General features: G+C 50.3%; 9 protein-coding genes across 9 annotated transcripts; 5 read left to right on the forward strand and 4 right to left on the reverse strand.

The window, feature by feature from the left end:
- Positions 1-200: 200 nt before the first annotated feature.
- Positions 201-3,917, forward strand: N7446_009192 (peroxidase/cytochrome P450 family protein; the record flags this gene model as incomplete). Its single annotated transcript, XM_058517937.1, has 7 exons — positions 201-554; positions 615-1,020; positions 1,070-2,184; positions 2,234-2,766; positions 2,816-3,470; positions 3,522-3,801; positions 3,856-3,917. 7 exons carry the CDS (start codon positions 201-203, stop codon positions 3,915-3,917), a joined length of 3,405 nt encoding a protein of 1,134 aa, XP_058368725.1.
- A 2,063-nt stretch (positions 3,918-5,980) lies between these two features.
- Positions 5,981-7,547, reverse strand: N7446_009193 (ACT domain-containing protein; the record flags this gene model as incomplete). Its single annotated transcript, XM_058517938.1, has 3 exons — positions 5,981-7,001; positions 7,050-7,453; positions 7,503-7,547. The coding sequence occupies 3 exons, from the start codon at positions 7,545-7,547 to the stop codon at positions 5,981-5,983; spliced, it is 1,470 nt and encodes a 489-aa protein (XP_058368726.1).
- A 1,550-nt stretch (positions 7,548-9,097) lies between these two features.
- Positions 9,098-11,629, forward strand: abr1 (multicopper oxidase abr1; the record flags this gene model as incomplete). Its single annotated transcript, XM_058517939.1, has 4 exons — positions 9,098-9,430; positions 9,479-11,271; positions 11,334-11,513; positions 11,572-11,629. The coding sequence occupies 4 exons, from the start codon at positions 9,098-9,100 to the stop codon at positions 11,627-11,629; spliced, it is 2,364 nt and encodes a 787-aa protein (XP_058368727.1).
- Positions 11,630-12,486: 857 nt separating this feature from the next.
- Positions 12,487-14,035, forward strand: N7446_009195 (uncharacterized protein; the record flags this gene model as incomplete). Its single annotated transcript, XM_058517940.1, has 2 exons — positions 12,487-12,752; positions 12,814-14,035. 2 exons carry the CDS (start codon positions 12,487-12,489, stop codon positions 14,033-14,035), a joined length of 1,488 nt encoding a protein of 495 aa, XP_058368728.1.
- A 127-nt stretch (positions 14,036-14,162) lies between these two features.
- Positions 14,163-14,779, reverse strand: arp1 (scytalone dehydratase arp1; the record flags this gene model as incomplete). Its single annotated transcript, XM_058517941.1, has 3 exons — positions 14,163-14,564; positions 14,618-14,673; positions 14,725-14,779. 3 exons carry the CDS (start codon positions 14,777-14,779, stop codon positions 14,163-14,165), a joined length of 513 nt encoding a protein of 170 aa, XP_058368729.1.
- Positions 14,780-15,343: 564 nt separating this feature from the next.
- arp2 (hydroxynaphthalene reductase arp2) lies at positions 15,344-16,205 on the forward strand (the record flags this gene model as incomplete). The annotated part of the gene is made up of 2 exons (XM_058517942.1): positions 15,344-16,112; positions 16,168-16,205. The coding sequence occupies 2 exons, from the start codon at positions 15,344-15,346 to the stop codon at positions 16,203-16,205; spliced, it is 807 nt and encodes a 268-aa protein (XP_058368730.1).
- Positions 16,206-16,803: 598 nt separating this feature from the next.
- On the forward strand, positions 16,804-18,253 carry ayg1 (heptaketide hydrolyase ayg1; the record flags this gene model as incomplete). Its single annotated transcript, XM_058517943.1, has 5 exons — positions 16,804-16,896; positions 16,948-17,022; positions 17,078-17,829; positions 17,885-18,017; positions 18,074-18,253. The coding sequence occupies 5 exons, from the start codon at positions 16,804-16,806 to the stop codon at positions 18,251-18,253; spliced, it is 1,233 nt and encodes a 410-aa protein (XP_058368731.1).
- Positions 18,254-18,629: 376 nt separating this feature from the next.
- On the reverse strand, positions 18,630-20,480 carry N7446_009199 (SKIP/SNW domain-containing protein; the record flags this gene model as incomplete). Its single annotated transcript, XM_058517944.1, has 3 exons — positions 18,630-18,788; positions 18,848-20,272; positions 20,331-20,480. 3 exons carry the CDS (start codon positions 20,478-20,480, stop codon positions 18,630-18,632), a joined length of 1,734 nt encoding a protein of 577 aa, XP_058368732.1.
- Positions 20,481-20,834: 354 nt separating this feature from the next.
- On the reverse strand, positions 20,835-23,305 carry N7446_009200 (J domain-containing protein; the record flags this gene model as incomplete). The annotated part of the gene is made up of 4 exons (XM_058517945.1): positions 20,835-20,984; positions 21,055-22,368; positions 22,420-22,737; positions 22,814-23,305. 4 exons carry the CDS (start codon positions 23,303-23,305, stop codon positions 20,835-20,837), a joined length of 2,274 nt encoding a protein of 757 aa, XP_058368733.1.
- Positions 23,306-24,418: the final 1,113 nt, after the last annotated feature.

Raw genomic sequence — 24,418 nt, forward strand, 5'->3', positions numbered from 1 at the left:
TAGCGGTTGTGGTCGATGCAACACAGAACGGCTGGGCCCTCTGGGGCCGAGGCGGTTTGCAGAGCTAAAAATGAAATAAAGCCTAGTGATTTAACCCAAATCTTATTGCTTCGATCGAACATGCTTCAGCAAACGTGTCACCAGAATAACGTTATTCGCGACACAGTCTCAGCAATCTAGTCACAGACACACCTGCCAAGATGAAACTGGACCCCAACACAAACAGCGAGGCGAGTTCCTCACATCTATCCGAAACTAGAGAGCAGAGGGATACCCCGAGAGTAGAGCACCCAGAAAGGATGAAAAGTGAACTAGCTGCAAAGTCATCGTCCAAATTCAAGGAAGCTAGAGAAGTCATTCACGCCGCTCGCCGTCCTCTCCCCACAGAGACCGGCGACGGAAGCTACATCGAGGATGAGCCCAGCAGTGGCCTTTGGAAGGACCTACGCAGTCTTGGAATCAAGGATGCAAGCACTCTCGCGTCTTTCCTCGAGAACAAAGTGACTGGCCAGCACATAGATGACAAGACGATGCTCATGGAGCGTGTTATCCAGGCGAGTTTTATGTGCAGTCCTACAGAGCCAATACTGACCTGCTGACTTTCTTTCTTGCAGCTGGTTAGCAGACTCCCAGATGGGTCCAAAAGCCGGACAAAGCTCACAAACGTATTTCTCAACGAACTCTGGGACTCTCTCCCTCACCCCCACTGGCGTAAGTATTCTGACTATCCTGACGATGTGGCCGCCATTGGTATGTGCCTTGGACTGAAGAAGTGCAGATATGTTGGAGAGAAGTACGCATACCGGAGTGCAAATGGCGCTCATAATAATCCTACGCTTCCCTTGCTAGGAGCAGCGCGGACGGAATATGCCCGCACTATCCGCCCTGAGACGATTCGCCTGCCCAATCTCCCGGACCCGGGACTGATATTCGATAGCTTGTTCGCTCGAGAGAAATTCACGCCTCATCCGAACAAGGTCTCGAGCATCTTCTTCACCTGGGCTTCGCTGGTTATCCATGGTAAGAACAGTTCATCAAGCAGACCCCAACAAATGATAACCCCAGACAGACATATTCCAAACAGACCGCAAAGATGAAAATATCAACAACACTTCCTCCTACCTGGATTTATCCATTCTGTATGGAGACATTGAAGAAGAGCAGAATAAGGTCCGAACGTTCAACGACGGCAAGTTGAAACCGGACTGCTTTTCGGAGCCCCGATTACAGGCGCTACCAGCGGCATGTGGCGTGATTCTAGTTATGCTGAACCGGTTCCACAATGATGTCGTGGACCAGCTCGCGCATATAAACGAAAGCGGTCGATTTACGAAGCCACAAGACGATCAGCTATCGGCGGCAGAGGCCAAGAAAGCGAGGGCCAAGTACGACAACGATCTGTTCCAAACCGGGAGGCTCATTACCTGCGGCCTCTATATCAACATCACCCTCTACGACTACCTCCGTACTATTGTTAACTTGAACCGCACTAACAGTACCTGGTGCTTGGATCCCCGTGTTCGAATGGGCGAGACTGAGGTGACCCCCTCTGGACTCGGGAACCAATGCTCCGTGGAATTTAACCTAGCATACCGCTGGCACAGTACTATCAGCCAGGAGGATGAGCACTGGACAGAAGGGGCATATGAGAAGTTGGTTGGGAAGCCCGGGGATGAGGCATCTGTGGATGAACTTCTTAGTGCCCTGGGCGAGTACGGAAAAAACCTAAATCCTGACCCTTCCAAACGGACATTCGCCCAGCTAGAACGTCAGGCAGATGGGAAATTCAAGGACGAGGAGTTGGTGATGATTTTGACAGATGCGATCGAGAGTGTGTCCGGATCATTCGGGGCGCGCAATGTGCCTAAGGTGTTGCGCGCGGTAGAGATTCTCGGCATAGAACAGGCACGACGATGGAATGTCGGATCCCTCAACGAATTCCGCAAATTCTTTGACTTGAAGCCGTATCGAAGCTTCGAGGAAATCAATTCCGACCCGGAGGTTGCAGATTGCCTTCGGCACCTGTACGAAAAGCCCGACTATGTGGAGCTATATCCTGGCATCGTGGCGGAAGAGGCTAAGGAGCCTATGGTCCCCGGGGTGGGAATTGCGCCAGGATACACTGTTTCACGCGCCGTATTATCGGACGCGGTCGCCTTGGTTCGAGGAGATAGGTTTTACACCGTATTATATTCTGGCACCACTTGGAAGGAGCGAAGCTGATTGTCCCTAGGTTGATTACAATGCTAGGAACCTGACCAACTGGGGATTTACCGAATCTCACTACGATCTGGATATTAACCAAGGCTGTGTGTTTTACAAGCTAGCCTTACGTGCATTCCCAAATTGGTTCAAATCCGATTCGATATATGCCCACTACCCTATGACTATCCCTGCCGAGAATCAAGTTATCATGGAAAGTCTAGGGCGGGAGCATGATTACTCCTGGGATCGCCCTGCTTTCACACCGTCCCGGACGACTATCTTTGAGTACTCCAACGTTCGTCACATTCTCAGTGATCAGGAGGCTTTCCATTCCACCTGGGGCGAGGCGACTGGCTACATCTTCGGCGATGCAGGTTACGATTTTATGCTTTCCGGCGATACTTTCTTCCATGCTGGTCAGCGACAGAATATGTGCAAGTCGCTATACGTTGGCCAGTGGCATAAGCACGTCAAAGAGTTCTACATTGCGACCACGGAGCGGCTCTTGAAGGACAAGTCTTGCCGACTGGGACGGGCAAATCAGGTTGATATCACGCGCGAGTGAGTATCCGTTCCCCTAAGGACTTACGGTTTCCTAACCAGTACATAGTGTCGGAAATCTGGCACACGTCCACTTTGCTTCAAATATCTTCTCGCTCCCACTCAAAACAGAAAAGCATCCCGATGGAATCTTCACCGAACACGAGATGTACCAAATTATGGCTGTCATCTTCACAGCAATTTTCTTTGACGTTGATCCAGCCAAGTCGTTTGGCCTGCGTCACAAGGCACGAGCTGCTGCCCAAAAGCTTGGTAAAATTGTCGAGGCGATTGTGAAGAATACGCAGTCGTCTAGGATGCTCTCATACTTCTTTGACAGCTTCAGCACCAATTCCTATCCGCTTGGGGAGTATGGCATACATATGATCCAGCGCCTACTGGAAACTGGGCTGGGTCCATCCGAGATTACCTTTTCCCAGATACTGCCTACAGCGGTCGCCATGGTGCCCAATCAAGCTCAGGTCTTCACGCAGATCATCGACTACTATCTTTCCGACGAAGGCAAAAAGCACCTTGTCCCTATTAACCGCATTGCCAAGGAAGACTCCCTTGAATCAGATGACAAGCTCCTGCGGTACTGCATGGAGGCGATCCGTCTTCATGGAATATTTGGCTCGTATCGTGAAGCGAAGACCAACGTCACTTTGAAGGATCAAGGCCGCCGCTTGAATATCAAACCGGGGGAGAAGGTGTTTGTTAGTTTTGTGAGCTCTCCTCATACTCGCACAACTCTGGTGCATACTGACTAATTTCAGGTGGATGCCAATCGGGACCCGGATGCTTTCCCAGATCCAGATAGCGTCCGTCTCGATCGCCCTATGGAGTCCTATATTCATTATGGTGTAGGCCCCCACACCTGTCTGGGCAAAGAGGCCAGCAAGGTTGCTTTAACCGCCATGCTTCGCGTGGTGGGACGGCTGGAAAATCTCCGCCGGGCCCCTGGACCCCAAGGCCAGTTGAAGAAAATCCCCCGCCCGAACAAATTCTACAGCTATATGTTGGAGGACGAAACGGGCTTTTATGCTTTCCCGATGAGTACGTTGCGGAAGGATTCAATTAGTAGTAACCTTGCTGACTTTCAATTTGTAGCGTTCAAAGTACACTTCGATGGCCCGGTCTCAAACTCAACTGATGGTACTGGTGCTGGTTGAGACGATTGTCTTTCGCGCCAACGAGGAACGAAGTCCTATGTTCATAGTGAACTATACGCACTGGGACCTTCTTGTGGGGCAAAGTAGCATCGACCTAGGGAATAGGCATTGACTGGTTTTTCGGATCTTCTGAACTTTTGTACAAGCCATTATTTATGGGAGTCGTTAATTAAAACGACATTGGCTTCACACAGACTATGCACGTAGCTCTCTTATTTATTTATTTATTTAATTTTAATTTAATTTTATTTTTATTTTATTTTTTATTTTATTTTTTATTTTATTTTTTCGGTCGATTGAATTACTTTCAGGGCAAGCCAAACCTTGCAGACCTAGAAGTCGCAACTCTCTTTGGTACCTTTCCAAACAAAGTCCGAATTCGTGGTCCGTAGACTTGATCAGGTACTCGCAGCAAATCCATATACTGATTCGCAAAGATTTTCAAAGTGCTCGAACCGGCCTTAACCCCATAGAAATACAAGCAATGTACAAAGAAACGGATTTCACTCTCCACCTCTATATTCCACCTCTCTTGGCCCCAGAAAAATTGGCGGACATGACTATTTAACCGGTAGATTTTACAACGCATATAAACTCTGCCTTTCGGTCACTTGCTTTTATATTGCCCTTCTCGACCTAGCTGGATTACAATGTCTTCCGGAAACAATGATATCGGATTACATATCGAACCTATCAACCAACCCGAGGATATAATCCAGGCGTTTAGCTGTGCATGCCAGGCTTTCAGGCGTCAGGCACAAGATGGGGTCTGGATCGCCATGAACCCGGCGTGGGAAACACTAGCGGAGAAGGCGCGTGGAGCTGCAGCAATGGTCAATCGCTGGGCCGCCATCACCAAGGACCAGGACGGCAATCCAAATACCATCTTCCTCAAGGCTACCCTGCCCAAGGCTACCCTGCCCAGCCCGCAAGGTGGACGTGTGGCGTTGATGCAGCCCAAGTAAAAGTACTTGCATACTAAGCCGTCGGCCTCTAGGGCTCGGTGACACCGATCCAAGAGCGGTAGATACAGAGCCAGAGACACAGTATATCCAAGGACACGGGCTCAAGACCTGCCAGGCCATCAGAATGCCAGCTGGCGTCCCCTACAATTTCACGGCTCGCTTAGCCACAGGTCTCAGAGCTACAGATGTCTGATGACTCAAGGCTATACTGGACGTGTTGTTCGAAAAATTCGAGTCTTCCAGGAACCTGATACAAGCTAGAAACCTATTATACGGTCCTAGGAACAAGTATCGTGATCCTAGGAACTAGTGCCTTGATATATAATGTAGGTGATTGTAAAGAAGAGGGTTCTAGTGTTTATAGGATAGAGCCTATCAACTAGGTAAGACGAAGATACCTAGAAGCAAGTAATATATTAAAGAATATAGAGACTGATTCTCAGAGAACCGCTGGGTTCTCTAGAGTAGACTATTTAACATAGGGGATTAGCTTACGGTGAGCCAACCCTGACGTGTCGACACCTATATGGTGTCGATCTTTTGTATGTGCGAGAGATCTGTGCATGGCTTCTGAGGATTCCGTTACACTTGAAGTACTCGAGGTCAAATACTTTTGTTACACCACTATACATAGTGAAGTGGGATGGCACGATGGCAGTCTGACATAGCAGACGGGTCGATATCAATGGAGAGAAGATAACCAACCACTCCCATGTCCACCGTAGGCATAGATAGTAGTCTCAGGAAGTGACTGAAGTACTGATCTTGAAGCTATATCATGAATGAAGAATCTGGTGGAAAAATTGTAGTCATATTGATGATCGTAACACGCCATCTCTCGAAGGAGAAGACTGCATGCAAGCTTCCTGGGGCATTTGCGACACCTCAGGCCAATAGTACGCTACAGTGACGGGTTCCACCACTACAATAGGTATTATTCATACAATAATAAAACAACCGCGAGAAGATAAGAATACAAAAGGAAATGAAAAATCAACACTTTTAGTTCAGATCCACATGAAACCATAACTCGTAACTGATATCCAAGACGCATAGGCAATAAATCATCACCACGCCCTCCCCTTTCAAACCAGCAACTCAAGCCCGCAGCTGCGGCGGACTATCCGGCGGAGTCTGCGACTCAAGCTGCAAATCCAAAAGCTTGGGCTCCTTCTCCGCCTCAAGGGCATCAATGGCCCGTTTCAGCTCATCTTCACCAACAATAATGGTACCCGCGCGTGCAGTAGACAAGAAACTAATCTCCACGGCATCCGCGGCAGGGTCCAGATCTGGCTGGAGGTGGTGGGCTGACATCGGGAGAGGGTGGAGATTATGCGGTGGTGCCAAAGAAGGCGGGAGGGGCTTTTTCTCTGACATCGAGAGGGCGTCTAGACGGGTGCTGAATGTATCGAAGAGTCTGGGCACTGAGCCGATGACGCTGCTTGCGTTACTGCCGACGGCGCTGGAGATGGCTGTTGAGGTTGAGGCACGGGGGCTTTGTGCTGCTTCGGCCAGGCGGCCGGCTACGCCGCAGACTATTCCTGATGCTTCCAGGGGGAGGTCTCGTAAGTCGAGAGTTATTGGGATCAGGTAGTCTTCTTTTGAGCCGAGGAGGAGGCCGGAGCCGTCTTCGTAGTTTCCGTGGGAAGAAGATCGAAGGGCGAAGCGGGGGAGGAGGCGCTTCTCTAGGAGGAGGGAGGCGGCTGGGTCGAGAGCTGCTAGGGTTAGAGAAAGGAAGCGCGGCTCGTCGACGAGGAGGACTGTTGTGAGGGCCTCGCGGAGGATGGACATTGAACTGTCTTCGCTGTGGTATTGGTGGTGAGCAGCGCACTGAACTAGACGGAGGGTCTCGTCTACGTAGGGGGAGATCTGTCGTTTGCGGAGACTGTCAAAGGTGCGGGTTTGAAGTTCGGATAGGGTTGAAGGTGGTGGGGTGTTTGGTGGGATTAGATCGCTGAGGCGTCTTTCTGTTGTTGGGCTGAGGGGATTGTTGATAAAGGCTGCGCTTGCGTTGTCGAATTGGAAGCCGCGGGCTTCGAGAGCTGACATGACGCTTGCTTTGCTTTGGCTTGGGACTACTATGTAGTCGGAAAAATAGGTGGAGATAAAAAAGATTGAGCTGCGTGGCATTAGTATATACGTGACAGATGGTACGGAATACACATACATTCCTGCCAGGGCGAGGGGAGTGGTTAATTCGAGAACCCGCCTGCTGGCTTCGAGGCCTTCGCCGAGGACTTGCATGGCGATGAAGTCATTCTCGCTGATGACCAGGTGGGAACGGAGAGAGCCATCAAGTTGGTCGAGCTGATCCATGACCGGAACAAAGTACTTGTCGACTAGACGCCTGGGACACATCACCGAGACCTCGACAGGCGTGATGGAGATATTCATGAAGGCAGGTGGTTTAAAGCCATTGTCCGAGGCATTGTCGAGGTCGTCAGACTCATCATCTTCATGTCCACTTGCATCTTCCAGCGGTGGGATTTCATCGAAGATCAGCTTGAGAACTGCCTTGAGAAAGTAAGGGTACAGCTCCAGCGGGATGTGCACCAGTACTACGCGTTCGTCCTGGGAGGCGGTTAGTAGGCATGGCAATTGCGATATGCGATTGACTCACCAGAAAGTGCACCTGGGCGTCGATGAGAGTCATGGATTGATCCATGGCACTGTTTGAGGCCGTGCTTGCCGGTAGACAATAGATGTGCAGGGAATGGTGAACGATTTGAGGTTGAGCTTGGAGTTGAGGTTTGACTCAGGACCACAAACGGTTACGCCATCGGTGATGCTATTCAAAGTCGATCGAAGCAAGATATTGCGTCAGTGGTAGTTGCAAGCACGCAGAGACAAATTGCGAGAGTCGGATGTTGAGAGATGACGAAAGCAGAAAGCGCACAAAGAGACCCCTCTAATTCCCCTCTTTTCATATTTCCAACCACCACCAATTAACCAATTAACCAATTAACCAACTAACCAACTAACCAAATGCCTATATATTCCCTATCATCCACTTACCAAATCTCTTCATGTACCCACAGCTTATCAGCCTCCCCGCGCTAGGCGCTACGGCTACGCACGGTTCCTGGGCCACTTTTATCTCGCCGAGGTTTTCCGCCTCTCCTATCGCTTCCCCCCGTATGGTGTTCGGCCAATGTCGATCAAGAGAACGTGCCTGTTCTATCTCCCGGAGCTGATCCCCGTGCCCTACGGGTATTAAATAAGGCGCCTGCAGGATACTTTGCTCCAGCTATGTCATCTGGCTAGGTCATCTGAAGAGTGATGGGCGTGCTGACCTGCAGCTGTCTGCTTCCAGGATTCTATTCTTGCACATCCCCCGCTTTTTCTATTCTAAACGTGTCCTCGGTACCTAAGTAGGTACATGTAGGTGATGTGCCACTACCATGTCGACGATAAGGAAATAAATCCATACTCAACTCAAACGTTACCTATGCAACGTTGCACTTCGGATTAGAAACATCGATGCGCCCGCTTTGTACATCCTGGTTTAAATTAACAGTCAAAGTTAGGGACACTATACCGTGGATATATATATCAACACGGAGGATTAATGGTCGGGTATGCTGCATGTACGGAGTCTACGCAGGTGTACGCAGGTGAACTCATCTCCATAATTCTACAACTTAGGGCTTCTTCATTGAGGAAACATCACAAATCAAACAGATGAAAACAAGCGATTGGATTCGATTCATATACTCTGGTAGACTTCAATCTGGGGTGTCTACAGACCTGTTGAGTCAAGTATGCAACCCCCTTGCGTGGATGTTCAGGGACCTCCAAACTCGGCCACATTCCACCTTCCAGTCCCACTTAGGGCATTCTTCACTCGACAACAAAGGTATTCCAAGGCCAAAATGAAGCTCCCTGGTGCGGCTTGTTTTTCTTGGATCAAGGCACTGCCAATGACGGCCCTGCAAATTTGAATTCGGAAGGGCCAGCATACTCAGGCCCCTAGTGCAGATCCAGTGACCAGAGCACCTTTGTTTTTGTCGCCATGGGTTAAAGAGACGCGAATCCCATTTTTTGAAACTTAAGCAGCACTCCGACCGACCTGCGCGGATTTCCTTCGACCAGCGTGTTTTTGTTATTTCTTATTAATTTGTAGTTCATCGTTGTCCGACCTCGAATACATTCGTTTGGAGGATTTCGCTATCCTTCGGATTCGGGTCGATTGTCATTCTTTTGAACAATCTCATAATGGCCAGATTCGGTTTGATTGCGCTGGCCTCATGGCTCGGCCTCGCTGCGGCTAAGGATGTCTACCTTGATTGGAACGTTACCTGGGTCAATGCCTCCCCGGATGGTTATGAGCGTCCTGTCATCGGTATCAACGGCGAATGGCCTTGTCCCCAGATCGATGTCGACGTGGGTGACCGCCTCATCGTCGATGTATACAACGGTCTTGGAAATGAGTCCACCGGTATCCATTGGCACGGGTTCCACCAGTATGCTACTGGCGTGATGGATGGAGCCAGTGGAGTGACTCAATGTCCTATTGCCCCAGGCTCACACATGCAATATCATTTCCAGGTACGTGCTTCTTATTTGTATACTGAAATTATGCTAATGATGATATAGATCAACCAAACTGGAACTTACTGGTATCACTCGCACAATATGGCTCAGTACCCCGATGGATTCCGTGGTCCTCTGATTGTGCACGACCCTAAAGCTCCTTTCCACTATGATGACGAGTTCACAATCACCCTGAGCGACTGGTACCACCAGGAGATGCCTGGACTCCTCAATATTTATGAGTCAGAGTCCAACATACAAGGCCGGGAGCCTGTCCCTGACTCTGCCTTGATCAATGACTCGTTCAACAACACCAAGATCAAGGTCCTACCCAACAAGACTTACCTTGTGCACATTGTCTGTCTTGGAAACTGGCCCGGCCACACCTGGGTGTTGGATGGCCATGAGATGACCGTTGTCGAAGTGGACGGTATCTATGTCGACCCCTACCCTGCTGGAGAGAAGTTCCTGCGTATTGCCAATGGACAGCGCATGAGCGTCCTGATCAAGTCCAAGCCAGACACCAGCAAGAACTTCGCTATCTGGGATACCATGGATGTGAACATGATGTTCGTTTATGAAGGCCGTCCCATTCCCCCTGGATACAACCCCAACGCCACCGCCTGGTTGGTTTACGATGAGGCCAAGCCTCTGCCTGCTCCCCCAGTCTTCGGCACCGACTTCCAATTCGTCGACGATGTCGACTTCGTGCCCGCAGACCACGAACCTCTGCTTGAGCCGGTGAACCAACAGATTATCCTCAACACTGGCAGCCGGGTGATCAACGGTGTCCAGCGTTTCACAGTGAATGGCCAGACCTACATGCCTCCCAAGGTCCCAACCCTGTACACAGCTAACACCGTCGGTCCCAAACTCGCTTCCAACCCCGCTGTCTACGGCCAAGTCAATCCCTTCGTGGTGAAGTACGGCGATGTCGTAGAAATTGTCATCAACAATCACCACAACAACCTGCACCCGTGGCACTTGCACGGCCACCAATTCCAAGTCTTGCAGCGCACCGACATCAATGGCGGCCCCTACAGAGGTCTGTTCTCCAACGTCTCCAAGACACCCGTCAAGCGTGACACAATCATGGTCCAAAACAACGGCCACGCCGTCCTGCGTTTCCGCGCTGACAACCCCGGTGTCTGGCTCCTCCACTGCCACATCGAGTGGCACGTTGAGGCCGGTCTGATGGCTACCATCATCGAGGCTCCCGAGACTTTCCCCCAGTCCCAGAATGCTCCTCCCAAGAGCCACTATGATGTCTGCGCTGCCTATCCCGCTCCTATCAGCGGCAATGCTGCTGGTAATGATGGAACCGATCTCAGTGGCCTCGACAATACGGTCACGGCTGGAAGCGACGGTGCTCTGTATAATGTCAATACGAAGTCTGCACCCGCGCCCAAACCCACCACTACCAAGGCTCCTCCTCCCAAGGCCCCCGTTCCCAAGCCCATCACTACCCGGGCTCCTTCTCCTCAGGCTCCCGCGCCCAAACCCACCACTACCAAGGCTCCTCCTCAGGCCCCTGCGCCCAAGCCCACGCATACCCATGCCCCGACTCCCCAAGGGCCTAAGCCCGACCCTGGCCACCCTAAGCCCGCTCCTCCAGTGCCTCAATCACCCGCGCCCCAGGAACCCCATCCCGTCCCAGTGGCGCCAGCTCCTGGCCCTCAGTACTACCCAGAGGAGGACTATTACCCCGATTCCGATGACGAGCCGCTGCAGGTCCACTCCGGGGAGCACAACGGACCCTGGCCAGCACCGCACACAGACCACGGCCACGTCCAAGTCGGCCATACCCACTCCCACCACCCCGGCGAGCCGGTCATTGCCGATTCGCAGGATACCAAGTAAGTATACCATTTCCAAATGACAGCCTCGCCATTATGAGAGTCACTAACCATCTTCGTAGGGGTCCCTGGCCAAACGCCCACAACGACAAATCCCATGCCCAAATCGGCGACCCGAAAGACCCCTCGACTGACCCCATCGTCGCTCACAACGAGGACACGAAGGGTCTCTGGCCTCACCCCTACAACAACAACGGATACCTCACTCATGGGGGACATACCATTCACACGCATGATTCCGGGTAAGTCCTCATACCAAAAAAAGGACTCAAATGTGCGCATCGCTGACCGTGATTGTAGGCCTGATGATCTCCCCGCTGGCTTCAAGGACTGGGAGCAGTATGAGCATATGCAGTAAACAAGACCAAGACTGGTTGGAAATGGCTTGTATATTAATTTTACTTTTCCTTTCTTCCTAATGGATTGGTGTTCTTTCTTAATTAGAACAATGAGACCTTTTTCCTATTTACGTTGGTTGATCCATGGATGAAATCTGTAGATAGCCTGGTTTCTCAGGCTTTACGTTGGTCCCTAAGTTACCTTTTGGTTAGGTTCAGGTCCTTTCTTAATTAGTGCACTGAGACCCTCTTTTGATCATATTCTTACCTATATATGTTCATTGATCCATGGGCAGGATATCTCGGCAGCCTGATAGCTCTGGTTTTCGTTCGCTCTATACGTCTTAGGGTTAGGTATCCCGTTTAGTCTTTTGGTTTTCCTGAAATGGTTGATATACGTTCTTAATTAGTCCACTAAGACCCATTCTAGGTATATCGGACCTAATTCGGTGTATCAATCCGTACGTGATATATACACGAAGCCTGACGTCAGTTTGCTTCGTTTGTCTGAGAGATGCGCCGTTTGGATCTTGCCCTTAGGGTCACACAGAGAGTGAATACAAGCAAAGTTACGGGACTGAACTTTTGAGGATATTATCAGGTTGCTGCCTTGCTGATATAAATGCACTAATTTCTAATTTTGGCCTGTCTTATTATCGCTAGTCACTGATCTATCGACGGGCTATCCATGGATAGTATCAATTACACCTCCGATTCCCAATCGGGTCTCTTACCAAATCCTGACGACCTCATCTACATCCAAGATACTGTCATATTGAGAATCAGCCTCTCTCGCTTACCTCTCTTGCCACCACCGCCGGGTTCTGAGCTACGGCAAACCGCGAACATGGCCGGTCCCATCATATGTTGCCAAGGCATGCAGCTCCCATTTTCCAAACATGCCAACGCCCGTGAACTCTACAACTTTGAAGTTTGGGCTCGAACGACATCCGCAAGAAAGCACACCAAGAGCTTACCAAGGGGTGTATTCGGGGCCGAGCGTTACTTCCAAGTCACAACCCGCCCCGGCCTCGCAAATGTCCGTTCCACTCGGATTTTTATACCAAAGCTTGACAATCACAAGCCATACCAGGAGGTTTTGTCAGTTGCGTACATTGAACGAAATTATAAGCAGGTTGCTTCGTGAGTTACTCCTTCTTTGCTTACGCCTTACATGAAACTGATACCCTCGTGTAAAATATAGGTTTACGAGCTCTCGATGCCACCACAACAAGTACATCGAAGTTTCTCTGTATGAAAAACAAGTTACTCCGCCGAACCGAAAATTCCTTACGCCTAAACGTCGGACCAAGCCTCTTCCTAGCACGGATACTGAGGATAGATTTATCTGGCCTCCTTCGCCAACCTGGGAAGAGAAATTGAGGCCGTCCCTTTTAGGTGCTGAAAAGAATGACGATAATCTATGGCTCGCGGATTCCCTCGATTCACGCCCCTGTGGGAAAGAAACTAGCCTGTCTTCGATTATCGCAGAAAAGAAGGATGAGCATCAATTGCAGTGGAAAGCACCAGCCTGGTCGAACCACGATGCGGAAGATTGTTCCACGTTTCCCGTTTTTAAATGGCCAGATGATGATCTATCGAATCCCAAACGACCCACGTCCCTTGACTGGAAAGTCAAAGCTGAGCCCTCTTCTTCCGTTGTTGAGAAGGACAATGATCTATTGCCTTTGAAATCACCCGCTTCGCGCTCTCCCGTAAAAGAAAGTGACCCGCTTTTGATTTTCGCCCGAGAGAAGAATGAGCATTGGGGCCAGTGGAAAGCACGTACCTCGTCCAACTGTGAAAACGAAGCTGCCCCTTCCTCTGCTGTTGTTGAGAAAGAAGCTGATGATCAGTGGTGCTTCAAACGACCCACTTCCCCTGTCTGGGACATGAAAGCTATTCCATCTTCTACCATTGCTGAAAAGGAAGACGATACATGGCGCTTGAAACCACCCGCTTCGCACCTTCGAGGAAAGAAAACCAGCCCGCCTTCGGTCATCACCGAAAAAGAAGATGCTGGTCAAGCTAGGTCTGAAATAAGTACCAAGATACCTCCAGGTATCATCGAGACTGCAATCAAACAGCTGAAGCTTTCCGAAGCGCAAGCCAAACTTTCCTCAGTGCTTGCTGATGCTGCAATGGCTGGAGACGCAGTAGCTGGAGCTACTCGTGCTAACGATACAGGAAGTGATTCGCCAGCGGAGGATACTGCAGGGTTTGAAGATATCTTCTACATGCCCTCAGAGCAGCCCCTACATCCTACTATATCTGAGACCGAAGGCTTTTACTATTTGGACGAGAAGGACTTCGGCTGTTATTACCCCGGACGAGTCTCTCAACCTTATAGTGACTACAATGACGACAGATGGGAGAAGGTGACGGCTTGTAAGAAGTGTGGGGATCCTGGAAATTACCCTTGGTGAATCAATCTGACCTGTGCCTGGTTGCTATGTTACTCTTGCTTGACTTAAATGGGCTCAGGTGGAATGTCCAGTTCTGATAACAGTAGTGTCTTTCATTCATTGCAATAATTTAGATCTGCAAAATCATCTAGTCCAGACCCTTGAAAACATCCTCAAAACGCAGCTCATTCCAGCGAACATTCGGCTTCAGTCCAGCAAACTTCCACACACCATTGACCTTGCGGTAGTAGTGCTCGTTTGTGGCATGCGAGTGGCCACGCAGCTTGACAGTCTCAAGTTCGGCAGTCTCGTAAACCTGGTGGGCAGCGCGCAGCTGGTGGTGACCGATGACCTCGGTGTCGGAGACCTTCTCCCACCAGGTCTGACCGAGCAGATGCTGGGTTTTGATGGTCTCGTCACCCAAGAAGCCGGGGTGTGTGACCATCGCCATGTAGTCATCTGCGGCCATGTTGTCCCATCTCTTGAGACCGATCTTGGTGTAATCGACGGTCAGGGTTGGGGCAATGATGCTGCGGAGGCGGTCCCAGTCCTAGTCATGTTAGATATCTGGGGTATTGAATTTATTAGAAGTGCATAATTTACCTTAGCATCATAGCTGTCAGCCCAGTCGAAAACGAGCTTCGAGAGGATGAGGAAGTCTGTCGATGTCAGTATTTAATATATTGTGAAATTTGCATATTGAAACCTACCCTGGAAGCCGATGTCCAAGTTTGGCTCAGTGGTGTTCTTAACGGCGGGAGACATGATGGTATAGCAGTTTGAGGATTGTCAATAGCTGAGAAATCTCCTATAAGGCGCGCAGCTCGAGTATATCTACAAACACATTCGCACTGGGGCCAGAATTCCCCGGACCAGGCCCGCCGCCAACCAATTTCCCCTGTATGAGGAACTGGGAATGTAACTGTAGGCTCATGGTGTGATAAATGGTGGGGACGGATCGTCCAACCTTCGGTGACGGCTTTCCGCATGCGGAAGTAGGTCAGCCCAAGATAGTTGGGCTTACTGTTCGCAAGCAGCCATTTGATTCCCTAATTGAATATTTAATGGCTCACAAGAACAAGTGTGGGTCTTTAACAGTCCATTGTAGACATTGTCACCTCCAAAATCGGAACTAAAGAGAACGTCGCTGCAATAGGGAGCTATGAATGGAACCAAGCCATGCAACTGATCCCAACTAGGCTTGTCTTCTATGTCTATACAAAATATCATATTCAATATTAGATTACCCTTCCCACTCTTGTCGCAACCCTCTAGATATTCCTCTACAACCATCACCCCTTTACCTCTATCAACATCAAAGTCATCATAATGGTCGCGCTCAACTCTAGCGCCATTCAGCCTGAGCTCGCCGGCAAGGTCGCCCTTGTAACTGGTGGTGGTCGGGGCATCGGCTCCGGTATCGCATTGGAGCTGGCGAAGAAGGGCGCATCCGTGGCAATCAACTATGCCAGCAGCTCTCAAACCGCCGACAAGGTCGTGCAAGAGATCCAGGCACAGGGTGTGAAAGGTGCAGCCTTCCAGGCTGACCTGACGAACGTCGACTCCATCGGAAACCTCTTTAGCCAGGTCGTGGCACACTTCGGCCAACTCGACATCGTGGTCTCCAACGCCGGAACGGAGAAGTTCGTTTCTCTGGCTGACACCACGCTGGAGGACTTCAACGACGTATTCGACCTCAACACACGGGCGCAGTTCTTCGTCGCTAAGAATGCCTACGACCACATCCAGCCCGGTGGACGTGTTGTCCTGATGTCGTCCATCGCTGCTGGCGTTGGTGTTCCCGGACACTCCCTGTATGCCGGCAGCAAGAGCGCCATCGAGGGTTTCACTCGCTGTTTTGCTGCCGATTTCGGCAAAAAGCGTTGCACCGTCAATGCGATCGCTCCTGCTGGCATCAAGAGTGACATGTGGTTGAGCAACTCGTGGCGCTATGCCCCTGGCTGTGACCAGAACTCGTCTCTCGAGGATATTGAGCAGGCTCTGGCTAATGGTAGCCCTCTCAAGCGCTGTGGTGTGCCCGCGGACATTGGTCGTGTTGTAGCATTCCTGGCCAGTCCCGCTGGAGAATGGATCAACGGTATGTATTGGAATGCTCACTTTATCCCTTCCGGAACGTGGCTAATTCTTTGCAGGTCAGATTCTGCCCCTGAATGGAGGTGCCAATATCTAAGGAGTTGAGAAAAACTGGGGCTTTGGAGTTGTTTCGGATTAGAGTCATTCATTGGAACCCCCTGAGAACTGCCATTTACAGGGCCAGAGCTGATTAGTATTTCAATAATGCTTCGTTTCTGTTTAAATATACTGTATTCAACCAATTGAATTAGATGAGCGTCGAACTCACAAATATATTACTCGCCATGTATCAAACGTTCGATCTCACCAAGAAACCGCCGGGTGACTTTTGGGCAAGCGAATCACACCAACATCAAAGCCACGAGCAACGACGGTGAATTGCATAGCTCGAACGTCTGCAAGATTCGATCTGTATTTCTTTGGCTCAAATCGACTTTTACCACGTCCGCATCCGGAACTCCACGAAGCAACCCTCATGCAAGATTATTGTGTCGACTGCTCACCTGCTGTTTGCATCTAGATCATCACCTTAATACTACAATATAGTTGGGTAGCATTTGGCGATTTTTGCTACCAGCAGATCCAGGGTAACATGGAGGTGGTTGATAGGGGCGAGGTTCGCCTTGTAATAATATAAGAAAACTTATTGTCTAGACAATACCTCACACCACTTGGTTCACTGTATCACTATCAAAATGGCCCCCTGGATTCTTGGAGACAAATTCGACACCGTCTACCCCCATCAGGGGTCGATGAAGGCCCTGTGGGAGATGAAATGGAAATTCCCGGTACGTCTTGATCCTCCGAAGCATAAAAGCCGAGATACTAATAAACACCAGTGCACGAAATCCATCTATCCGTTCCACGATGGATCGCTGGAGGACTTCGAGCCCATTTTCGAGAAGCTGATTGCTGTAAGCACTCTCTCATCTTCGTTTCATCAATCTCAACATTAACAATAACGATTAGGAAAACATCAACGATGCCAACGACGATGCGTATACTAACGCCTTCCTGCCCACAGCATCAGCTCTGGAAAAAGAAGCAGACAAAGCCCTAAGCGATGGCCACCGAGACCGCGCTGCAGATCTCTACCGTCGCGCTGCAGTAGTCCTGCGAATCTCACGTTTCCCATACGTGAGTCCAAACGCACGCCCAGAGACCTCCATCAAGCGCCGGGCCTTCAACCACCAGAAGGAGGTCTACATAAAGGCAGCATCGCTGTGGAACCCAGTCCTCAAAGAAGTGATGATTCCACACACGCACCACGCCGGCAACGACCGCGGCCGGGAAATCCCAGCCTACATCCGCGTACCGGAAGAAGCCAGCGCACAGAACCCCGTGCCGGTCGTGCTGCTCATGACCGGACTTGACGGATACCGTCCTGACAACAGCCAGCGCAGCCATGAGATTGTCAACCGTGGCTGGGCGACGGTTATTGTTGAGATCCCCGGCACAGCGGATTGCCCTGCTGACCCTGCTGACCCGGAGTCGCCTGATAGACTGTGGTCGAGCGTGTTGGACTACATGTCTCTGAGACCTGAGTTCGACATGTCCCGTGTTGCGGCTTGGGGTCTTAGTGCTGGTGGTTTCTATGCCATCCGCGCGTCTGTCATGCACCGTGATCGACTCGCTGGTTCTGTTGCTCATGGGCCTGGGTCGCATTATGTTTTCGACCCTGAGTGGCTGGCCCATGCTAACGACCATGAGTATCCGTTTGAGTGAGTTTGATTGTGGCTTGTCGAGGTTGAGGGTTGAAGGCTGACTTACTTGTAGTCTCACTCCATGCATGGCTGAGAAGTACGGCTATGACAGCGACGCCGACTTCAAGAAGAACGCGCAGAAGAAGTTCTCACTGATTGAGACTGGCATCATGGACCAGGACAACTGCCGCCTCCTTCTGCTCAATGTATGAACTCCCCTTGTGTTGATTGTAGGAAAGAGATGAGTGCTGACCGTTTCCAGGGTGTGAACGATGGTGTCGTTCCCATTGAAGACTGTATGGTTCTTATGAACCATGGCGGTCCTAAGGAGGGCCGGTTCTTCGAGAACCTGGTCCACATGGGATACCCTCACAGCCTGCCTGTTGCTTACAAGTGGCTGGAGAGTGTGTTGTCTCCCAACGTGACACAGGCGAAGAACTGAGAGGGCTTGGTGTAGATGCTGTACATGGTACTATAGTTTGTTTGAGAAATGGCTGTAATTTGACATTTTTACTCTGACGACTTATCATTTCCGTTTCGCTGCACAAACACACGGATGACAGTAGCATGGATGACATGCTACTGGGTTCCCCGATGAGGTTGAAAAGCTTTTTTATTGGTAGCCGTTGTAGATGAGGATATCGAAATTTGAGCCAACTGATTCGCTCCAATTCCGATTGCCTTTTGAGAACAAGATGGTGATATATATCAGACCGCAAAAAAACGCCCGCAATGCATTGAGGTTATTTTTCCGATCCCCAGGAAAATCACAAAGAGAGAGCATAGAGTCACATATGGAACAAGGATTAAAGGAAAATTTAGTCGTCGTCAACCCGAGCGCGCTTGGATCCTCTGTCTTCGCCTTCGGCTTCCTGGATTCCATAACGCTTCTGGCCCGAAGTCACATCGGCAATCATGTTATCAATACCGAAAGGATCGGCAGTATCCTTTTCGAACTGAACAGGACCTTGACGCTCCTACGAAAGAAAAATCCATTAGCACTGCTTCTAAAGATCCCAATAGCGTCGTTACTTACCTCGGCGTCAGCAGCGCCTCGGAAACCTTCCTTGGCGCGTCCCAAGACCTCGAATCGGTTGGTCTTCTCCAGCTTGCTCATCTCGCCTTCACCGGCTTCCTCATCGTCGGCATCGATTTGGGCACGTGGGCGGTAAATGCTGTTGATGGCGTCCTGCGCGGCGAACAGCGGCTTGTCGTAAGGGTTGTCTTCGTTGAAACCAGATTGCATGCCACTGGTTTGGTTGAACAGACGCGAATCCCACATGGACTCGGAGCTCTGTGTGGGCTTCGCCAGACCAAGTGCGACCTTCTCGGAAATATCACGGTTCTGTTCGCGGGCCATGGTTTGGATGCGGCGCTCTGTACCCATACGGGATTGTCGCAGCTGTCGTTCAGCATCCTGTCGTCGCTCGCGACGCTGCTGCTCTCGGTCCCGGGCTGCCTCATCGTCCTCGCTAGGGGTACCAGACCTGGAAGAGTATGGAGAAACGCTGCGGCTGGCGCTTCGGGACCGATCCCGCTCCTCGCGGCGGCTGGGGCCAGCGCGTTCCTCCCGAGCCTTCTGTGCCAACTGCCGGAGGTGCTCCTCCTTCTGTGCCTTCTCCTTCTCCGCCAGCTTCTGCTGCATCGAGGCTCGGAGCTGTACCTCCTCGCGGGCATGACGATCCGCTGTGAACAGAGCTTCCGCAAATTGGGCGAATTTGTCGTTAATTGAAACATCTTGCAATCCACGACCATCGGCAGCCAAACGCTTGTCCAGTGGCACGGTGTAACCCTTGGGGTTCTTCCAGTTCGAAACAGGTGGGGGGATCTTCCAAGCTTCTTGGTCTTCCGCAGTAAGCTTGCGAGGTGGCGAGTGCATGACGGGAGGCGGGGGAGATGGCGGGCCACGGGGAATCTTCTTGTGCTTGAACTTGGGCGGCTCCATAGGATCCTGCTGCCTCTCGACAATTTTCATAATGCGGTCATTCTTGCGGCCGTTGTTGCCCATCTGGTTCGCCGGGGTATAGCGAACAAAAGTGGGCTCTGCTCTTTGTCCACCCTTGACGTTCTTCGGCTTTTGGGCAGATGAAGCTCCTTCCACCAAGGTTGCCAAAGCAGCCTTCGTCTTTGCCATCTGAGCCTCGACTTCCTCCTCCGACGGACGGTCCAGTGATAGCTCTCCCATATCCACCCGCTGTCGGAGCGGGATTAAATCCTTGAACGATGCATGGACGGTGCGGTTGTCACCGTGTCCGCGGCGGGCGATCGCGTCGTATTTGACTTTGCCTTCAGCGTCGACTTGGACAGCAAGCGCATTCGATGTTGATGACGTTCCCTTTCGGCCTAGGTCGAGGGGATATTGTGCGACTAGAATCTCAGGGAACGCGCCGCCGTCGCCAAAATCTTCGGGGGCACGAGGTCGCCATCCTGCACGGTTTCCGTATGGGGGGGGTCCGGTCCTCTGAAAACAGCTTGATTAGCATTGAGACTAGCATTGTAGTTAACGTTTCAAATCTCACCCGTAGAACGACCTGAGTCTCATCAAGCTGGTCGGCGCCCACCACGCGCGGGCCACGAGGCTGCGCATGCTGTGGCAACTCTTCCTCCTCGCCAGTATATTTCGGCTTGGGTAGAGACTTGAAAAGTCCGGATGCAATAGAGGTCGACATTGCAAGAGTTGGCAACTCAAGAGCTGTGCACTCGGGTTGATGAGAAAACGAGGTTGGAGATGCTCGCTTTGGGCTTTTCGGGATCGACTGCGCGGTTGGTCTCTATGGCCACCGTATTCTAGTGCCAAGCCTTTTTGTCTCCTCTCATTGGGAACAATATTGAAGGCATGGAGAAGACGTTTGATTATGCTTGTCCTAGTTGGTAGCAAATACCAATTGTTACAGTGACTGTAGAAAAAAGTTGATAAAGTATCTACGTATACAAAGTGGAACAAGAAAAATGAGAATGGAGCTTGGAATAGTCGCTAACGACCAAATGCTATAATTACAGGTATACAATGGAGTTCAACGGGTCTAAACAGACATCAAATGCGTACGCATGGGACAAACGACGTCCTCTTTATCACCTGTCTCGACGTAGTGTTCACGCCCCTGGAATTTATACCAGATCTTCAACCGCTTGGGCAACAATGGCGCAGGGTCATGGAAACCCAGGATTTGGAACTATTCGACCAAATTAGTGAAATGATTCAGAGAATCGAATTGAGTTCAAGATCTTATTGCTTTGACTTACCTTGATTGACTTTCCGGGAATCACCAATTGTCCCCGATTGACGAGTGCAGCTACAGGAATAGTGACATCAATCACCCGAGGCTCCGTGAACCCATTCTTGGGTTTCTTATTTACTGGCGGTATATACCCGTACTCAGCCTTCAGGATGATAAGGCCGTCCTGTGCTTCCTCTCGAGCTTGCCGTCTCTGTACTTGATCCGACATGAGCTCGATGGCCTGGAGGCTCTCCTCGCGTTTCTTGGGAATGAGCTTCGTCAGTTCACGGTGACGCTTGGCAGCTGCCTGTCGACGCTTTTTCCTATCGCGTGGGCGAATATACCCAAATTCAACTGCGCAGTAGGCTAGCCAGGGGAAGATGGCAGCCAGCGCTGCGGCGCCACTTGTTGCCTCGTTGGCCGGGCAGACGTTGATTGGCAGGTTGATGTTTTGACCGAGTCGGCTCCATGAGACTGTCATCATAATACCCTTATCTGCGATGCCAATTCCGAGGCCAACACGGGTGTATTCGCCAACCCGGCGAACGCCCTTGATGGTCCATTGCAAAGACATGTCTAACCCGAGAACACTTGAGATCTCGAGTCGGACAGCCCGCGCCTGGTCCATAGTTGGCATCGGGAAATAGCCCTCGGAGCTCCATTCAGTCTTTACGGGGTCATCAGCGGGCTTTCCGGAGAAGAGATTCCGCGAATAAGTCAAGACAAGCCCACCACCTCCAGGTGACACCTGAAGATGAGTCTGCCATGATTCGGCTGATCGGTTGATATTGCGTTTCTTCGTGAGGAGATGCCGGGTGTCCTCGTCCAGTTCTTCACTCTCCTCGTCATCATCGTTAAACTCCATAGTATTTTCGGATGGTAGCGATATTAAGCCAATTTGCAGGTTGCTGACCTCGTTCATAGAAGCCACGGCACTCTGAGCTGACATTCCGAGTGAAGAAAAACGCTCTTGAAGAAATTCGGGCCAGTCAATCAAGCCGCTGGACCATGTGAAGACACCGATCTTCCTCTTTGCAATCTCTTTCGAGACTTGAACTTCAAGAGAAGGTGGCGTTTCCAACAGGGAGCGCGTGTGTATACTGGTCGCGCTGACCTGGAATGGCTTGATGCCAGGGAGCGGCTGGAAGGCTCTAGCAAGGTTCACCTTAACAGTTGGCGTGGGAAGAAGAAGAGCATCTATAGTAACCGAAGAATCTCTGAGAAGCGAGAAAGGATGCTTGGCCCAGATTCCCTTAGTTCCCACTAAGTTCTTGAAATTGGGCCTCACGGTAGCTCCAAATTGGAAGTTTTGAGAGGCGACAATTGGCGGCATTTGAATCTAAAAGACTGTTAGCTAACCATCGAGACCGAAGTTAACAGTGCTACATACTGATTCGTCTCCCTCTGTTCCATCCTCGTACTCGATTGTGACTTTCTTCATGGGGCGAGCCAAACCGCCGGCGATACCGGCGTTCAAAGTCACCTGTATATCCTCGAGTTTCTCATCTTGCACTTCTTCGGTGTCCTCGGCATTTTGACTGTCTTCATCTTTCTCTGTCGTCCAAAGTTGCGGAATTGACACCGGTGTCCGGAAGTTATACGAAACACCATATGTTGTCACCTTCGGCGAAGGTATATGGAACGTCACATCTTCATCCTCATCAACTGAGATCATCGAGGAGGCATTGACTCCTAAGGTGATGCTGCCCTAATAGTACGCAAACATTCAATGTTAGAAACAGCTCAGCCGAAGAAATCGTCTGGAAACAGAGAAAAATACATACCCGACTAGAAACTAAGCTCTCAACAGCTTTTCGCTCGCGTTTCTTCATCGTCTTCAAGAACCACCGTCGGAATTCATCCGGCGACATCGCCTTAACGCCAACCTCTTGCCTTTGTGCCTCTCCTCCAACACCCATGGCCCCAAGTTGACCCCATTCCTGCCGAACGCCTTCAGCACCAGCTATATCATATACAGTTCGCTTGTTGGGATCAATAAGCGTCTCATACGCCTCCTGGATATGTCTGAAATGGCTCTCCGCGGCATCGCGGAGGTGCGGCGGCTGCTTGTCCGGATGAAAGCTGAGAGTCAAATTGCGGTAGGCTGATCGGATGTCGGCGTCGGTTGGAGGTGGTTTTCTCGAGAGACCTAGAAGAACGTAGTAGTCGACTTCCTCGGGGTACTCTGCGATCATGCTGTAGTCGGCGTCGAGGCCGTCATCTTCCACCGTTGCGCGGAATTCCCCGCTCGGGAGCTGATCAAATTGAGAGGACATGAGGGCGTTTTGCGCACTCTTTTTCTGTGGTTATATATACACCGTCCTCATTTTGAGGTGTTTGAACAAAAAGCGACAGGACAATGAAGCAAGGTGGAGAGTTGGAATTCCATCGGAGAAACTTTCCGTGTCTCCGCTGAATTGATCCCGCATTGCGACCGAGGCTGTATCTACCTGCACCAGTCATTTAAATGAGAGTAGCTCTATAATATTTTTTATTTAAAAAAGGATTTATGTGTTATATACACGGCCGATTCCCCGCCTTGAGATCGATGGCATTGTTATTTAGCATGGCGCCTGAGACAGCACAATATGTAAACATCCGCGAACGTTATCGCTTGACTCATTCTGTTTTGAATGGCTGAGACAAATCTTATATGGAACTAACTAGTATCTAGCCAACAAAGATATTATTCTTCATGTCGATTATTTACTACACGTCAAACCCTGGTCCATGGTGGTGATAAACGCGTCCTTCTAGTCTCCTTGCCCCAAACAAAACTTACGAGAATTACCACTTTCACGGGTTTTGTCAGTCGGCCTAATGTTGAAAAGAATATCAACTCGCTGCTATTATTAGATCCATGCGTTGTTTTCGCCCCTGGGATTTGGTTGCTCCTGAACATATAGATCACTATTGAAAAAATGTTAACTTCGCTGCTTTATTTCAAGGGAATCCTTTTGAACCAATGCAGATATGCTATTTTCCATATATGTTTCCGAATCTGAATACGTTATCAACATGTCCAAGTTATTGGCTTTGCAGAAGAAGGTGAAGGTAGCAAGATATAAATTAACATGCAGGACCTTCAATTTTCCGATATGCCCTCACCGTTTTTGCTCGAACTACGCACCCTGTTTCCTGAAGAATGAATCAAGTACCGCAGCTAGCATTCATGATTTCCCATGCAGCTCCATGTGACAGCCCTAATTGTAGTCTCTAGGACCCTGCTGATGTAGATGGAGCTCTCTGCGTAGCTTCTGAGGGACTCATCTATTTTGTTTTCTGTCTCTTTAACTTATGAGTATATTATATAGCAAGTCTACGCTATAGAATCCTGAATCAGTGATTCAGCCAGGAGTGCCTTCATATGCTCGGTCGTCTCTAGCCCT

Source organism: Penicillium canescens (genome assembly GCF_028828765.1).
Source record: "Penicillium canescens strain IBT 15451 chromosome Unknown utg000006l_segment0_segment0, whole genome shotgun sequence".
Taxonomy (NCBI): domain Eukaryota; kingdom Fungi; phylum Ascomycota; class Eurotiomycetes; order Eurotiales; family Aspergillaceae; genus Penicillium; species Penicillium canescens.